This window comes from Ostrea edulis, chromosome 7 (genome assembly GCF_947568905.1).
Source record: "Ostrea edulis chromosome 7, xbOstEdul1.1, whole genome shotgun sequence".
In the NCBI taxonomy this organism is placed as follows: domain Eukaryota; kingdom Metazoa; phylum Mollusca; class Bivalvia; order Ostreida; family Ostreidae; genus Ostrea; species Ostrea edulis.
In genome coordinates this window covers 53,173,414-53,192,639 of record NC_079170.1, presented here as the reverse complement: position 1 = coordinate 53,192,639, position 19,226 = coordinate 53,173,414, and the positions used below count along the sequence as shown (strand labels likewise).

Below are 19,226 nucleotides of genomic sequence, written 5' to 3'. Positions count from 1 at the left end.
GTCCTTTAGTTGAACAAACTTGAACACCCCTCAACCCAGGATGGTTTTTATCAAGTTTTATTGAAATTGGGCCAGGGTTCTGGAGAAAAAAATGAAAATATATAAAAGCTTACGGACGGATTGACTGACGACAGACAAAAGATGATCATCACAGCTCAATTGAGCTTTCAGCTCAACTGAGTTAAAAGCGACAGTCAAGCATATGATACAATTAACAAATATCAAATCTTCACTATGATTTTCACATGGTGAAAGGGTTTCAACAGTCTCGTTTAAAGTCAGCATTTCACAAATTCTACAATCGTTATAACGATGTAGTTTGACAATACGACATATCATTGGGTCTAATGCTATCTGACGTATTTTATTTTATACCGATTGTTAGCCCGCTCTTGGCACACTGATTTCAACTACGGATAATTCCGTTTACCTGATCGCTATATAGGGCTCACGGCAGGTGTGACCCGCTGACAGGGGATGCTTACTCCTCCTAGGCAGCTGGTCCCACCTCTGGTGTGTCCATGGGTCAGTATTTGCCCAACGCTCTATACTAGCGGAAAAAGAAACTGTGCATTATTTAATATATGAAAAAATAATAATAAATAACATTGAACAAATTTTATTTTTTGTAATACTGTTAACAAATTTATCGTTACAACATTTCATAATCATTAATGTTAATTGTTATTGTTAATAGACAAAACGTCATCGATATATCAAAATGTCAAATTGATGGCCACAGCGAGAGATTTTTTCTTCTCATGTAGAAGTTTTTTTTAATAAATTCTGCTTCATATGGATATAGAAACAGATCAGCTAACAAAGGAGCACAATTCGTGCCCATGGGAATTCCAACAGACTGTTGGAAGACCTGATCACCAAAGACCACGAAGATATTGTCAATGAGGAACTCTAGCATATTTTTATTTCAACTTCTGAGTACTTCTGCGTGGAATCAGAGTGGTGTTTAACAAAGTACGTTTTTGAATGACTGATCACTAGATATGAATATGTCCGTTTTCCATTTTTGTTGACGAAGCAACTGTCTATGATGTCAAATAGTCTAGTCTTTAATTTATCGTGAGGAATGGTCGTGTATAGTGTTGAAAAGTCATAGGTTTTAATGTTATTGAATTGGGAACAATTCTGCGATTTCAAGTTTACTTAAAGTTCTTTAGAATTTTTTAGAATCCACATTTGATTAAACCCACTTCTGGCATATGTAGTCGCACAACAAGTTTGAAATTTCTCCTTCACATCTGTTAATATTTTCGTGAGGAGCAAAGATAAGGGCTTGGTAGAGCACTTCCTGGATCCAGCAATGTATCTTTGTAAGGGTTTTTATGTAGTTTAGGAATCTAGTATAGGTGGTACGGTAACTCATATTCATTCGACCCATTGACTGGGATATTAAATGTGTCTAAAACTGAAGCATGGTCTTGGAGAATTTCATCTTTTGAAAGGGCAGTTGAAGTATAAGTAAAAGTGGAATTAATGCTAAGTTCGTTTAAAATACAGTTGTAATAATGAGCCTTACAAACAAAGACAATGTTGCTCCTAGCTTTGTCAGCTGGAACCAAAACCTATTCCCCATGTAACCTATCTAATCCTTTTATCACTTCTGGTTTACTAAGCATAGAAGGATACACGGTACGTACTTTTGTTTTCATATGTCTAATGCGGGATGTTAGTATTCCATTGTAACCCATTCTGACAATGTATCAAGTTCTTGTTTTTCATATTTAGCCCATCGTCTGGGATAGTCCTTGACATAATTCATAATAGAGATGAAGTTCAATCGCCAATTAAAAAACCGAGGTTCTCTGTATTTAAGACCTTTTAGAATAAGTGGTTTGAGGTCCTCATTTTCAACTATATCAACATCGCCGGTAATGACATGTCCAATGGACTATAGTTGAAAGAAGATGAAGAACAAGAACACCTTGGTGGATTACGTATAAGATTGTCTATATCTAGGCACTGCAAATTTGTTTATAATTAAAAAGTTTGTAACAGTAAGCAGTTAATCGTAAATACATCAATATTGTTAAAATCAGTTATAACACGTTCTTTGCATACAAGACATTGTTTGTTAAAGACAAACATGTTTCGTTTTGTTTATTCCGAATGGTACATAAGTATTCAACGATAAATGTCATCTTTGTAAAGTTTTTCAATTCCTCTTATAGAATAATCGTCAATCATATGAGAATCTGTATAGAAATGAATAGTAATAGGGTCATCAGTTTCTCGTCTAATAAATAACAAATTTAAAACATGCCTTTGGTATACAGTTACCCCAGTTTCTCCAACATACACAATTTTATTGCATTTTTTCTTGCAAAACATGTTTTGTCTTTATCCATGTACTATGTAGTCCCCGATTCTAGCCCCGGTCTTAATCCCAGGGTCCATAATTTGAAAAAAGAAAACAAAAACCAAAAAAAATCAGTAAAGAAAAGTAATTTGTCGTGTGACTCTTGAAAAGAATGTTTTCAAATTTCCTACCTATATCATGATGTATAACTTTAGCCCCACCATTTTGATCAAATATAAATCCTAACTTCAATGGGATGTTTGCATATTGATAAGACTAACAATCGATTCTGAGAAGATCTTTATATCAAAACACCCGGTTTTTTTGTTTTTTGTTGTTTTTTTGTTTTTATTTTGCTTTATAATCTTGCATTATTTTCATGATTTACATACTATATGAAATTCTAACTTTACATTAACATTAGATACTTAACGTAATTTTAACATTGACATAGTTAACGTTAAACAATTTACATTAATGTTACATGAAATGAATTTGAACGTTAGATTAACGTTAATGTAATAATGTTAACTTATCATTAATTTAAGGTATTCCATGTATAATGAAAGGATAATGAACAATTTTGAAGGATTTAGATCAACATAAAAGTTTATTGTTAAATAATGATGAAAGTCAAGCAGATGAAATTCACATGACTGGTAAATGATTAGAAGCTGACCTTTTTGCACTTAAAACTTTTTGGAAAAGTTGTCTGCCCTTTGTAAAAATAAGAAAAATCTCATTTTCTAAAACTGTGTGCGGTCAATGATTAATTTTATTTCATATTTTCATAAAAAGAAAGTATATGTAACTTTCTACCAAGAGATAATTATGAAAATAGAATTTGTTTTTAAAATATTGTAATAAAACGTGCTTTCCTCATATCCTTCAATGTTAAATTATAGGTGAAATAAATCAAGCAGTAAACAAAATTTTGAAACTTCCTATGGTGGATTATTTTTATTTGATGAACCCTTCAAAATGATACCATGATTACAAATATTCCACCATCCATTTAGTAGATACGAAATATGGTCATTATACATTAAATACTTTAAATTTAAGGTTAAAATTCATTTAGCGTTAAATCAACGTTAAGCCCAATTGGCTGTGTATATCCCCATGGAAGGAGAGATGGTCTTCATTTGACCCAATGGAAATTAATTTCAAACAAGGCTGCTCTGTGGCAGATTTGTTTGATTTGGCCTAATGGTTCTAGAGATCGAGAAGACAAAATTGTGAAAAGTTCACAATGTAGACGGTGAAGACGACATTTATAAAGCGGCATTGACACGATTTGAGCTGAAAATTTTCAAATTTTATTTCCTCAATGTTTACAATGTTTAACTAAGGTATTTCTAATGGTCAGCAAAATGTTTAATGTCAGTCATTGAGTTACATGTGATATACAGCACTAATAATACCTTTATTAGTATATGTAATCTATGTAAACAAAAAAACATGACACATTCCTTGTTTACATAACAAAGAATTATGAGCTCTTTATTTCACTTGTAACTCGACAGCTCACATTTAAATTTTGCTGACCATTGGAATATACTTTAGTAAAGCATTGTAAATATTAAAAACTGGAATGAAAATTGAAAATGTTCTGCTCAAACTGTGTCCATGCCCCTTCAAAGCTTATAAAGGGGATGGAGTTGTAAGTTTTAATGGCAACGAGTACCCTATTAAACAAATACTTGTACCGGTAGGGAGGTTCGGATTTCGAGTATGCTGTTACTAGAGCAACAATAAAATAAAACAATTTAATATCATTATCTGCACACAGCAATGATGAGTGTATAGTCGTATTTACTACAGTGTGTTTTACTTGCATTTACCAGCACGCAGTCAATAACTAATATGATATACCTTAATCTTGACCTTTCTTTCACTAATTATTCATCTTCAACAGTTCAAAGGTTATGACCAATGGTAAAACTTATAATCAGTCAAAGAAGCACGAAGGTAGGGTGGGGGCGAAAATCCTGTATATTTCAATTTTAATTGATGTAATATGTCACGGACCCAGAGGACATTGTCTTAATCTAAGAGAAAATTCTTACTCCTGGTGTCATACGATATGAGTAATTAGTTTTTGCTGAGACAGTAAGCACCAACCAATCATTATTTAAGATATTCGACAAAAACCAATATTGGACCATTTTATATTACAAATGAATAACGAATTTATCTTGTCGATGATTTTACGTATGCATTGATTTAAAAAAGATTCATTATTGATGCTTTATTATACGTACAACAATAATAATTGACTATAACGTATGTAATCATGATATCTTGTTATCAATGTACAACAATGAAATAACATTTAAACCAACAACGAATAAAGACAAGGTTTTCAAGAAACTGTAAACTAAAAAAGTAGATTCATCTTATTTATTCTTTAATTTATCTTATTCATATATTAGTTTTCACCTATGACGTCATAATAAGCGCTGACTAATTTCTACAATCGGGACACGCGCTCGTCCTTTTCCGTAACCGCTGTCCTCTATTTCAAGAAAAAAAAACATACCTTTCTAAGAGAAACAGTTACAAATATTGAGAGTGGTAAATGTTAAAATGGACTGTATTTCGCGGGAGCTGTTTCAGTTGATCAGTGAAGTTGTTATACGGCACTGTATACGTACTATGGTGGAAAACATCATACATCAGCGATTCAAGTGAACAATCCTAGTCTGCTTTCCTCAGAGAACACCACGTAGAAGGAAGGTCGTGAGCTCGAGTCCCGCTCGTAATATGGCCACGTCAAAACTAAGACGCAAATATACGTAATGATTGCTCATTCATCAAACGCTCGGCATTTAGAAGCAAGAATCACGGGTCTTTTACATAGGATCTTTAAAATGGAGATCCTGTCTCGCGGTAGGCGTTGGCATGGTAATGAATCCTTACTGCTAGGACCCTGAGCGTTGATATGTGGTACTTCACTTACAACTGGTGACGTCTCAATATGAGTGAAAAATCTCGACGGGACGTAAAGCAAACAAACAAACCAAAATACAACAGAGTAGGTTCACCAATATCACCAATAGTCTGATTTCCTTCTACTTCTGACAGAAATTCATAACAAATGCGTATTAATACATTTTTGTTGAATAAATATACAAAACCTACACGCTTAGCGATGAATCATATATTTCTATATGTGATCCAGGCGTCCATTTTCCTTCATTTTCTATCAGCTGACAGTCTGGCACTACTTTTAAATGTGATTATCTAAAAAAAATATGGGCTGTTTGCATAAACCACGAAATTAAGAAGTGTTAAAAAACATTAATTTTTCAAAGTACAAAATATTTAGTTTGGTCGTCATATGTGGCCCACGGTCCCATCTAAAAGACTGCTTAACCAGGTTATGTTGTTTAGAATTTTCAAAGCAAGCGTAAACATTTACAGCCATAATATGCAGCATATACCAAATGAAGACTAATTCTTCCTCAGTACTTTATCATTATTTGTTTTATCGACACGGAAATCACCGAGTGTCAGGTAACTCGAAGAAGTTTTGAATTCCAGAGTCAATTAGTGGTTGATATTACATCCCACTCTTTGTAGATTAGAACTTATATAGTAGAGGTTTGTCTTTTCTAGCTTCATTATTTAACTGTGTTCCAGTTAGGGGTATTGGTGTTGCTTCTGTTCCACGTGCATTTTTGGTGCCCGACTCTTGGTTGTATGTTTGTGTCTGGGGTGGATGGTTTTCAGTGGGTGGTGCAGTGTTTGCAATAACAGCAGGTGGTAACGTAGTTTGAATGATTCGTTGGTGACCTGAAATATCAAAATGCTTTCTTGTTAAAAACATTCAGTGAATGTAATTTTACAACAAACTTTTAAAAATGATATGAGGGTTATTCGATATGTAATGTGTATTGTACGATATCTCAAAAGCATTCGACTCAAATAGTGAAATGAACATTACATCCCTTCAAAGTATTCTCCGCGGTTTGAAATACATAATTTCAATCTCTAAAACCATTTCTGAAATGTGCCACGGTACGCTGATTTAGGTAGACTTCTGAGGCACTGACTGATGGCTAAACCAAGGACTTGTCGGGACTTGTAACAACGACCAGATAAGAACGTTTTAAGTTTTGGAAAAAGGAAAAAGTCGCATGGGGGCTAGATCTGGAGTGTATGGTGGGTGTGGAAAGAAGGTAACCTTCTCCGACTTCAAAATTCGCTTCACAAGTTCAGATGTATGTGATGGAGCATTATCATGAAGTAGACGAACATGCTTAAATCCTGACACAGGGCGTCGTTTATGATAATATTTCTTGAGGTTTTTTAGTATAACATCTCGACGATACCGTTTCCAATTTTTCTTACTGATTCGAAATAGTGAACCTATATTTCTTCAACAGTAACAATGTTTGCAAATTGTCTTTGACTGAATTTGGGAAACATTTTGAGCAACTGCTTAGCGTTTTGTTCTCGTACCCGGTTTTGGTCATCTGTCAATATATGCGGTATCCATCTGGTAGAAATCTTTCGTACTTTCAAAATACGCTTGAAAATGAAATGCACCCGCGATAGCGATATGCCAACAGCTTTGGCAATATCACGAATCGTGTATCTGCCATCACTTTCAATGATTTCCCTTACTTTCAAGACATTTGCCTTTCCAGTTACAGTCACAGGTCGGCCAGATTTTGGTTCATCTTTGATGGACTCTGTGCCATTCAGAAATTTCTTTTTCCACCTACGAACTGTCTCATAAGATACCTTATCAGACTCATAAACTTCCCCTAATTCAGTAAAAATCTGCATTACCGAATGACAGAGTTTTGTGGCAACTTTTATATAAGCGCTTATTTCTTCAATATTCTCAACCCGTTTCCCAACCATTTTACAACAGTGGTCAACGACTGGCTCTATTGCAATAACTGCAAGTTTAAAACTATGTGGAGCTGATGGCTAGTGTTTATACCGTTGGAAAGGTATTGAATAGAGCTATTGAAGAATATCATCATCCAGGAAATCGTGCAAAGGTTATTGCGATGTGGTACAATACACATTACATATCGAACAGCCTTCGTATGAATGCAATAAGCAGAATAGATTTCATAGACGAAGAAACAGAGTTAATATTTATATACGAGGATCTACAAATAAATGTTTTGTACAAGTCAAATGCGGTATTCATGCAAAAGGGGAATAGCATACAGAATCGTATGATAATCATATTGAGTAACACATCCCAGCCCGTGCAAGATTACATTTCATGTGCCGTCTTTAGTGCAAGTGTCGTAAGCTTTGATTGTTTTAATAGTCGCATTTTTCATATCATTCACATCTCCTCCGCCCCGCTCCATGTATATTAGAATAATATTCTTTGTACATTACGTTGTAAATATGAGAACCTAACAATTATCGCCCCATTTCATAAACTTATGCAACATCTCACAACGACAGGCATCTATGTGGACATACCATTTCTTGGACCCGCAGTAGCAAATTTTCATCTTCAAATCAAGATCTGTTTTCGTCCTTCGAAAAAGGGGTTATATTGTATGTCGTATAGAAATAAAGATGAGATTTTTGAAACTATCAAGTCAAACTTTTCCCCAGAAACACTGTCAGATAAATTCCATAACCACACTGTCGATGTCATCGTTTTTGATATTGGTAAAGCCGTGTAAAAACTTTACGAATATGAAACAAGTAATTATACCTCAATTATGTCCTTGAATTTAAAGTCATATATAACACGGTCCTTCGGATGAGACCGCAAAAACCGCGGTCCCGTGTCACGGCAGGTGTGGCACGATAAAGATCCTCCCTACTCAAAGGCCATAAGAGCCGAGCATAGGCCTAAATTTTGCAGCCCTTTACCGGCAGTGGTGACGTCTCCATATGAGTGAAATATTCTCGAGAGGGACGTTAAACAATATTTAATCAATCAATCATATATAACAATTGTGCCGCTTAATTTGTTTGTGAACATGCGAGATTGAACTTAATCCGGGTCAGAAGAAGTCCTTCCTACGCTTTGCTTGTCCTAAGAGGCGACTAAATAGGACAATCCTTTGGATGAAACCGGAAAAAAAACCTAAGGCCACAGTAGGTGTGACACGATAAAGATCCTTCCCTGCTTAAAAGCCGTAAGCAGCGAACAAAGCCCTAAATTTTGAAGCCCTTAACCGGCAATGGTGACCTCTCTATATGAGTGAAAGATTCTCGAGAGGGACGTTAAACAATATACAACCAATCAACCAATAATCTCATTCTATGGTCCCACAATGGCTAAGTCAATGATTTCGTAACAGCCAAATCCACGTTCTATCCATTCATTATATAATGGACGGCACAAGATGGCATCTTTTTTATCACATAAGCAAAACGCCTGCATTAATTACTATATATATCTCGGTAAATTTGAGCTAATTAACTATTCAATGAAAAGGTGAAGATAACGAACAGTGATCAATCTCACAGCTCCTAAAAGAAATACAAAATAGAGAGTTGGGCAAACATGGCCCCTGGACACACCAGAGGTGGGATCAGGTGAGCACGCATTCCCGTCGACCGTCAACAACCGCCGTTAGTCCTATTCTTGATTAGGTAAACGGAGTAATCCGTAGTCAAATTCAGCTGCCTCGATTTATAAACTGATAATACGCAGAACAAGTTCAAACTGCTTACATAGGGCATTAGTAGAGAGATATAAATATCATATGCAGATGATAATGGAATATTGCTATATAAATATGGGATGAAGATGGATAAGTTGAAATCATCCGTTTGTCATAAAGTTGAGTTGTTAGTTTGCCGTTAACATATATCCTCAATAACATATCTAAGTATGAAGCAGATGTGGAGGACACTCTGGTGTATTTTATTTCGATTTCACAGGGATATATTGAAACAGGGATATATCGAATCGATTGTTTGATTGATTGATTGTTTTATGTCTCGTCGAGAATTTTTCATTTATATTGAGACTTCCCCAGCTGTAGGTGAAGTACCACAAATTTAGATCTATGCTTAGCGCTCAGTGTCGTAGCAGTGAGGGTTCTTTATCGTGGCAACTCCTGCCATGACATGAGACCTCCATTTTTAAGGTCATGTCCGAAAGACCTGTCATTGTCACTAAATGCCGAACGTTTGGCGAAGGAGCAATCACCATCTATTCTAACGCCTTAGGTTTGACACGGTCTTGGCACTAGTGGGGCTCGAACTCACGACCTCCCGGTTACGAAGTGAAAGCTCTACCACTGAGCTACCTCGACCGGTTCATATCGAATCGAGATATGAATGAAAATGATTGTTACATAATATTGATACATATTCATATGTTATCTCTTTGCTATATATCCTTGCTAAACTGAACGACATTTTTTATTGCAATGCATGTGACTTTGATTTCTTCGCTGTCTTTACAATAAGTTAGACCGTCATCAACAAATATATTTTGAAAACAAATACAGGTGTTTGTTGATATAATCTGGACAATCTCTGTAGATCATCACTCTTTACTAACAGCACAGCGCAAACAGTTATCAATATTTCTCATATTTATAGTTGTAGCTGATGTTCATCAATTAAATATAATGTCTCTTTTTATAATTCAACTAATTGTAGGAACATGAAATTGTACACACTGTTTTGAAATAAATATTATGCAATAAAGGAAATACCTGCATAACCAAGGCTTGGCGTAGTTTGATACGCTATGGTCTGGTTGTATGATGCATTTTGTCTATGTTTACACAACAGAAACACAAAAAAAGACACCAGGAGTCCCACTCCAGTCACAACTCCAAAGGCAATTCCAAATCTATCTGTAATGGTTCTAAAAGATTGAAAGGAATACCATTAACACAAAACATCAACCATTGTATACAGGGGAAGTCCGTGAGACTGTAAACATTACAAGGTTATGTCTTTTTACAAAGCTGATTGTTAAGCAAGTATAAGTCATGCAGTGTTATTGCAGTTACAATCGTTTCATAGACCTCATACTATCAAACAATTATCCCATGCTTTATGGTGAATTGAATAAAACATTGACATATTACTTACTTTCACTATTTTAACATTTGCGCATCCATTTCCTCTGTAATGGTCTTAGGGAACGTTAATTCTATATAAATTTGGAAGGGACATATCATTGTTTTATATTCCCTTGTGGGTCTTTCTTGACCATCATTGTACATACATGTACATGCTCCGTCTTTTCACCCCACTGTAGCCAATACTAGTAGCCTGATTCCGTTGCAGATTACATGACGTTAGTTTTTTATCAAGAATTTTAGCCTTGTAATTATAAGAGGATTTTCTCTCTTATACAAGACCCCTATCAAGACCTTCATCCCGGATCAAAGATAATTCAAATTAAATTTTATGTTTTGGAACTATCTGATGTAGGCCTAGGTTTGAGATATGACTGGACATAGACATATAGCCTCGCCTTCCCTACTTATATTGAAAAATTCAATCTTCAGAAACCAAAGAACCACTTTCTTATAATCAAATGTGAATCAGCAGTCGAACTTAATTGAGATAGTAAATAAATATCTGAATAGACAAATACCATTTCTTTCTTTGGCTATCTGAGTCTTCTCATGACTGAAGAAAATCACATTTTGAAAGAAATTCTTCGGTCCAAATTGGGAGTAATGATATTTTTTAACATTTTTGTTTCTATGTACACTGTATTAACTGTTATGAAACAACTTCCTTTGCGGTCATGCGCAGCGAACAGCGGTCGTCTTGAACCAAAGAGAAAAACATCTCTAATTTCTACAACAATCACTGGTGAATTAAAAACTAGCAAGCTGTACATAGCGACGGACAGGGTGTCTTATAGAACTTTGGCCTTAATGATAAGTACTAAATCCTTTATTTCAACAGAATCCTTCCATTGCTGACCTAATTCTGGAGTGTAGTCAACATAAACAAATATGGCGGTCGGAATTCCATTTTCTGCATTTGTTGTATTCATTCAACTTATCCAGGAATTCCAACACCAACAGACAAATCAAACTCTTCAAAATACAACAGAGTCTTTCCAGTCAATTTGACAGAAGGCACATATATTGGCAGCCGATCAAATGAAATTTAAAATACTACCAGGGGAAAAGCACAGTACAAACAAACAGGTTAAGCAGACTTAGGCTTTCAACACACAGAAATGCTTTCTGAAAGACCTAGTTATTTTAGATGGCATGCATAGAGGTTAACCCTGAGCCAAACGAAAACTGAATTTATAATGACACGCAATTTGAATGTTTTAGACGAAACACAAAATTTTATTCATCTAAACGTCCGATCACCATAAGTACATGTACATGCTGTTATATCCGAACCGGTAGTAACAGGAGTTACAGAAACACAACCAGACCAGTCAGTATCAGGAGTTACAGAAACACGGTCAGAACAGTCAGTATCAGATAGTGAAATAACAGGAGTTACAGAAACACGGCCAGTCAGTATCAGATAGTGAAATAACAGGAGTTACAGAAACACGGCCAGTCAGTATCAGATAGTGAAATAACAGGAGTTATAGAAACACGGCCAGTCAGTATCAGATAGTGAAATAACAGGAGTTATAGAAACACGGCCAGTCAGTATCAGATAGTGAAATAACAGGAGTTACAGAAACACGGCCAGTCAGTATCAGATAGTGAAATAACAGGAGTTACAGAAACACGGTCAGAACAGTCAGTATCAGATAGTAAAATAACAGGAGTTACAGAAACACGACCAGAACAGTCAGTATCAGATAGTAAAATAACAGGAGTGACAGAAACACGGCCAGATCAGTCAGTATCAGATAGTGAAATAATAGGAGTTACAGAAACACGGCCAGTCAGTATCAGATAGTGAAATAACAGGAGTTACAGAAACACGGCCAGTCAGTATCAGATAGTGAAATAACAGGAGTTATAGAAACACGGCCAGTCAGTATCAGATAGTGAAATAACAGGAGTTACAGAAACACGGCCAGTCAGTATCAGATAGTGAAATAACAGGAGTTACAGAAACACGGCCAGTCAGTATCAGATAGTGAAATAACAGGAGTTACAGAAACACGGTCAGAACAGTCAGTATCAGATAGTAAAATAACAGGAGTTACAGAAACACGACCAGAACAGTCAGTATCAGATAGTAAAATAACAGGAGTGACAGAAACACGGCCAGATCAGTCAGTATCAGATAGTGAAATAACAGGAGTTATAGAAACACGGCCAGTCAGTATCAGATAGTGAAATAACAGGAGTTATAGAAACACGGCCAGTCAGTATCAGATAGTGAAATAACAGGAGTTACAGAAACACGGTCAGAACAGTCAGTATCAGATAGTAAAATAACAGGAGTTACAGAAACACGACCAGAACAGTCAGTATCAGATAGTAAAATAACAGGAGTGACAGAAACACGGCCAGATCAGTCAGTATCAGATAGTGAAATAACAGGAGTTATAGAAACACGGCCAGTCAGTATCAGATAGTGAAATAACAGGAGTTATAGAAACACGGTCAGTCAGTATCAGATGGTGAAATAACAGGAGCTACAGAAACACGGCCAGACCAATCAGTATCAGATAGTGAAATAATAGGAGTTACAGAAACACGGCCAGTCAGTATCAGATAGTGAAATAACAGGAGTTACAGAAACACGGCCAGTCAGTATCAGATAGTGAAATAACAGGAGTTATAGAAACACGGCCAGTCAGTATCAGATAGTGAAATAACAGGAGCTACAGAAACACGGTCAGAACAGTCAGTATCAGATAGTGAAATAACAGGAGTTACAGAAACACGGTCAGAACAGTCAGTATCAGATGGTGAAATAACAGGAGCTACAGAAACACGGCCAGTCAGTATCAGATAGTGAAATAACAGGAGTTACAGAAACACGGCCAGTCAGTATCAGATAGTGAAATAACAGGAGTTACAGAAACACGGTCAGAACAGTCAGTATCAGATAGTAAAATAACAGGAGTTACAGAAACACGACCAGAACAGTCAGTATCAGATAGTAAAATAACAGGAGTGACAGAAACACGGCCAGATCAGTCAGTATCAGATAGTGAAATAACAGGAGTTATAGAAACACGGCCAGTCAGTATCAGATAGTGAAATAACAGGAGTTACAGAAACACGGCCAGTCAGTATCAGATAGTGAAATAACAGGAGTTATAGAAACACGGTCAGTCAGTATCAGATGGTGAAATAACAGGAGCTACAGAAACACGGCCAGAACAGTCAGTATCAGATAGTGAAATAACAGGAGTTATAGAAACACGGTCAGAACAGTCAGTATCAGATAGTGAAATAACAGGAGTTATAGAAACACGGCCAGTCAGTATCAGATAGTGAAATAACAGGAGTTATAGAAACACGGCCAGTCAGTATCAGATAGTGAAATAACAGGAGTTACAGAAACACGGTCAGACCTGTCAATATCAGATAGTGAAATAACAGGAGTGACAGAAACACGGTCAGACCTGTCAATATCAGATAGTGAAATAACAGGAGTTACAGAAACAAGGCCAGACCAGTCAGTATCAGATGGGGAAATCGATGGATGTGGTATCTACTAAGTCTTACGAAAAGACCGATGTTGGGGAGTATGTCTATCTGTATAGAACAAATATGCTTTTTCCCGCTTACCAGACAACAATGATTAAGAATCCGTTTTTGTTAACATTTTCTTGACTAAAACAAAGCCGATAGAACTTAGAATCTTTTATAAGCCCCCAAACTTATAACATTTTCTAGAAGCATTCGAAAACGTGCTACAAGTACTATGGGCTTGTTGTGAAAATGTCTGCATATTGACATGATCTTCATATAAGGACTCCAGTGGTGTTACATGTCGACCGTGAATTATTCAGGTAGCATGTTAATTTTGTTGGCTATTTTATATTCATATATGATAAAATGTCTTTTAAACATGGTCTTCCCATCCACATAAAAATGTAATTAATGTTGTGATAAACGCAACCATGTATGATGATACTAAATAAACATTCATAACAACACATTGGAAGTAAAATCTTGTTTGTATCAATTATGTGTACATGTGCTAGCTAGTAAATCTCCTTCTTTAACTGCTATGTACAATTGTCACAAAGCATGGAATTTACATCACTAGTAATTTGTACGCTACTCCAAAGAGGTTTGAAAGCATAGAATTATGAATGCGCACATGAATATTTTTTTGCATTTTTAAAAGACATAATTCGAACCTTTTGATATAACTTTATCAGGTACTTCACTGCTACGCTGAATAAATCAACAGCATTTTACAATGAGGTACACCTTGTACAATGTACAGAATGTATATCAAGATGTATAAAATTTGAAGAACAAAACAGAATCACTTTTCGCTTGTTCAAATTGATGATGTACGTGTTTAGCATTCAAATGTCATTCTCATCGATTTTAAAAATCACCTTACTAAGAACTGCATAATCAATACATTGCAAATGTACTTCATACACGGTTCACTTACATTTCGTACTTGCAGTTGTACTCAAAGTACGATCCATCAAAATAGTAGAATGTGTAGCAGTATCTTGCAGACTTGCAGACCAAAGGAAGGGCGCATAAGCCTAAAACATATAGCAATGAAAATATATGAATGCAATGCAAAAATATAGGAGAAAACGGAAATATTTTGTCTTATTGATTGAACTGTTTTGCTTTCACTAAAAACTGTGAATGTGAATTGTTGCAAGCAACATTCGTTGATCCAGCATAGAACGAATAGACTTAATTTTAAATTAGTAACCCCAGCGTATTGTTTCAATTACAAATTGGAGTACTTACCGATAAAAAATGTCAATGATTTTCCTTCCATACTACAACTTGTTCGATACACATCGGTAACTTTAACCCGGTAAACATCCGGGACCTAAATATAAACTATATGGATGCGTAAAGTTAGGAAACGATTAAAATCACTACGATGTTGCCCATATAAAACACCAAGAAGTAGAAATGAGAATTCCGACAAAAACTGGAAGAACTCCTGGACTAGAAAACAGTGTAAGAATGGCATTGCCGCAAATAAAAAAGATGCTGTATGTGGGGAATTTGACAAACAAGAGTGCATGAATTTATCAATATTATTTGATGCTTAGAAAAACAAATAAGAAGTGTTTGTGCTCTGCAGACGCGAAGTACGCTCATACAGGTATTCATATCCTTAAAAGTGCAATCAATGCAAAGATAATCTAGTAAGATTTTTCAAGAGCCTGTCTAGCGAAATATCATGCAACACTGTCCAAATCATAGGTTACCACATCTTGATGAAATTTGGTGCGTAGGTAGACATCTAAAATAGTAATTGAAAAATCCCCCCCCCAAATTGCTATTTTCAACATGGTCGCCATACGCAGCGCCATCTGTATTTTACATATTTTCATCAATATTATATGTAAATATCCAGAAAAAGGGTAAAAATGAAAAGTTATTTATTTCACTAAAAAAAAATTAATTTACAAATGCATTTTTTTTTCAAAATTATTTCAAAGTTACAACAGACACGCCTCTTCCAAAAACGGCATAAGTCGTAGTCAAACATGAAACGCATTAAAGGGCAGACAACTCCTAAAAATTGGCAATATCCAATCTTTCATAAATGAAGAAAAAGTACAAATTGGAAGGGCCAAATCTTCCAAGAGCAGGTTAGGAAATAATTCTTTTTCATACTACTACCACAATAGACTACTAAATATCATCAAATCATATTATTGAGCTTCGCATTTAAAAATCATATGAGATATCAGGCTTTAGATAATGCTTGTTTTAAAAAAAATTGAAAAAGGTTAAGTGTATATTTATATTTTTTAACTTAACAACAGCAGACAATAGCTTTCCAAAATTTATATGAGTCATAATTAAACATATCAAAGGGCAGACAACTCTTAAAAATTGGCATATTTCCAATTTCTCAGAAATGAAGAAAAAGTTCATATTTGAAGGGTCAAACCTTCCAAGAGCAGACCAGGAAATATTTTTTTTTTACACTTATGTCAAAATAGACTACTAAACAGCATCAAAACATTTTATTAAGGTTGGTTTTTGAAAATCATATGAGATATATTAAGATTTAGATAATGTCTGTTTTAAAAAAAGTATTCAAAAATGTTATGTGTACATTTATGTTATTAAACTAAAATCAAAGTTAAACATCATAAAATGAACTTCATAATTACAACAGACTAAAGCCTCCCAAAATGAAATAAATCATAATCAAACATACCACAAATCAAAGGGCAAACAACATTTTAAAAATGGCAATATGTCAATCTTTCATAAATGAAGAAAAAGTACATATTAGAAGGGTTAAATCTTTAAAAAGCAGGCTATGAAATAATTTTATTTTTATTTTTTGCACTTATTTCAAAATACACTACTAAACATCATTAAAGCATATTATTGAGCTTGGCAATTATAAATCAAATGAGATATTAAGGGTTTAAGTAATGCCTTTTTCTTCAAAAACATCAAAAAAGGTTAACATTTAGGTTATTAGACTAAAATTAAATTCATACTTCATTCCATGAACTTCATATTTACAAATGACAATGGTCAACCAAAAGTAACATTAGTCAGTAATAAATATACAAGACTTAAAAATATACAATTTTGTACAATCATTGTACTTCACATTGATAGGGCCAATTTGTTTCGATTGCAAGTTAGGAAATAAAATTTTCAAATAGTACATTTACAATAATACATTTAATATTACTTATACAATTAGTAAGTTTGGCTTTTAAAAATCTAGCGAAACCTTAGATTTTTTTAATTCTTCAAAATATTGTTGAATTCACATAAATTTATTGACTCTAATTATATTTATAATTTTTCAATATATTTCAAAATTATAACTAACAATGATCTTAAATATTGACAAATCAAAATCAAATTACAAAACATAAATGGGTAGTCAACCCTTAAAAAGTGACATCATGCAACAACCAGTTTTAAAACAGGTTAAATAATCAAAAACACAGTCACTCCCATTTTCAAGTTCCCAATCAGAATATGCTCCTTGAGTTAACTCAGTTGAAAGGGTAGATGGGGTGGTACATGTGGTACTTTCCTGAGAGAAATCCTGTGACACATAATCTGCAAAGGAGAGGACAAAGATAATATAACACAATACAATTTATAAATAATTCTAAAGATAAAAAAACCCACAAAGTGAAATCTAAATGGAGAAAAAATGAGATAATAATGCAAATGTGATTTCCAATTACCATGGGGAGGTAAAGTAGAGTTCACAAATTAACAATCTTATGTAGGAACTTTCTGCAACCTAGGAGCTTTCTACAATTGAAGGGGAAATTGTAATGATATATACCAATCACTACATATCATATCGCATTCACAAATGATGTCAAAGATACATTACATTTTTAAGTTATACAACACATTCTATTCAGCAAAAATTCGACTTTCACAATAAAGTTACCAGTCAGAAATTACGTTTGATATCATACAAAATATAGCCTATCCAGATTCTGTTATAATGTGTAAATTGATTACGAATAATATGATGTCACATAATGAATGCAATGATCAAAATTATTTATCCTAACTCACTTAAATGACTGTATGTATGAGGTGCTACATGTAGTACATGGTTTTCGATATACATTACAAGTAATATAAAATGATACAATGTGAATGACTAGTCACTTTGTGTTATATCTCTGTGGTGATCTGTCAGTAAACTGCGTGGATTGTGTTTCTTATTTTTCATTGTACTCAGTTATGATAAATCATAGAGTAGATAATGGAATTCTTCTTCACTGTTTTGAATATGAAATACAATTGAGTAAACTTAGTGGTAAAATACAATGGTATGTGAGAATATAAACCATTGTTATCATGGACTTTATGAAAATATAATTGAATTGAACATAATTTTATTGACATTAAAACAATGTTATTGACTGATGTACTCTGGTAAAATACAATTCTCAAAATGTTGTGAAAAAAGTGATGTATGATAAAAGAAAAACAAATCTATCTTGTATGATGTAAGAATATCAAATAATTATGTAGGCCAAACAAACATTCAAATACGTAAGAGTTGACACGCCAGGTTGTGACAGTATCTTTGTTCAGTGTGAGCCCTGCTGCTAACAATTGTAATACAACCTAACCCTTTCTATTTTCGAAACATATATGGGCTTAAAAACATTGTAAATACCATGGATGTATATTTCATTTGTAAATAAACATGCAGCCTATCAATTCGTACTATATTTAAAATGTAACTCTTATGATATTAGCTTTTTCTGTAAAATTCTGTTTTTATCTCTTACCAGTTCCCACTGTAATGAGTTGTCTTTTATGCAGTCAACATTCTTTGCTTGAGGATTGCTGTGTACAGTCTACCTCTGCTCGCTTTCGCCTTACAGGTTTTGGGATGACCTTCACATTGGCGTGTTATTTTGTTGACTCTTCAGTAAACACCGAACTAATCACGATGCATTGGACAAATACTAGGTTTTATAAACAAGTAGGCCTAGTGTCTAACTGTCTATCGTAAATATTCCACTTTGGTACTGTACACAAGAAATGCTGTGTCGACGAAATTTCCAGACCTGTTTGAGCGTCTTAAATGAGTTGTGGTTTCTTTAGAGCACTCATATATCTTTAACAATCCATTTTCACTTTCGTAGTGCAGCGATGTTCCACAACACCTCCTGGAAGTTGAAAAATAACATGGAATATTGAGATTACCTCCTTGCATCGTTTGCACTACCGCCCTTTTCACCAAACAATATTGAAGAGTTCTAAGAAGGGGAGATAACCAACCCCTCACTAATACATTTTTGTAGATTTTTCAACACAGCGCTTTACAAAATCCAAAAATCAATCATATTTTAATGTGAAAAATGTATAAG

At 34.5% G+C, this 19,226-nt stretch overlaps 1 protein-coding gene across 2 annotated transcripts; it reads right to left on the bottom strand.

Moving 5' to 3' along the window:
• Positions 1 to 4,553: 4,553 nt before the first annotated feature.
• On the bottom strand, positions 4,554 to 19,001 carry LOC125653658 (uncharacterized). 2 transcript variants are annotated; one of them, XM_056144724.1, is made up of 6 exons: positions 18,642 to 19,001; positions 17,568 to 17,637; positions 15,127 to 17,436; positions 14,810 to 14,909; positions 9,985 to 10,139; positions 4,554 to 6,115 (listed from the first exon to the last, which is right to left on the bottom strand). In XM_056144724.1, the coding sequence occupies exons 3-6, from the start codon at positions 15,155 to 15,157 to the stop codon at positions 5,904 to 5,906; spliced, it is 498 nt and encodes a 165-aa protein (XP_056000699.1). In that variant the 5' UTR covers positions 15,158 to 17,436; positions 17,568 to 17,637; positions 18,642 to 19,001; the 3' UTR covers positions 4,554 to 5,903. The 2 variants fall into 2 exon arrangements, with proteins under 2 accessions (XP_056000699.1, XP_056000700.1); XM_056144725.1 differs by lacking the exon at positions 17,568 to 17,637.
• Between the last annotated feature and the right edge of the window lie 225 nt (positions 19,002 to 19,226).

Excerpts from the sequence above, each read along its gene's own strand:
- LOC125653658 (XM_056144724.1), bottom strand. The coding sequence starts at position 15,157 with ATGGAAGGAAAATCATTGACATTTTTTATCG. Across the intron at positions 14,910-15,126 it reads ATCATTGACATTTTTTATCG|GCTTATGCGCCCTTCCTTTG; the intron begins GTAAGTACTCCA and ends TATATGTTTTAG. Across the intron at positions 6,116-9,984 it reads GCCAAGCCTTGGTTATGCAG|GTCACCAACGAATCATTCAA; the intron begins GTATTTCCTTTA and ends TTGATATTTCAG.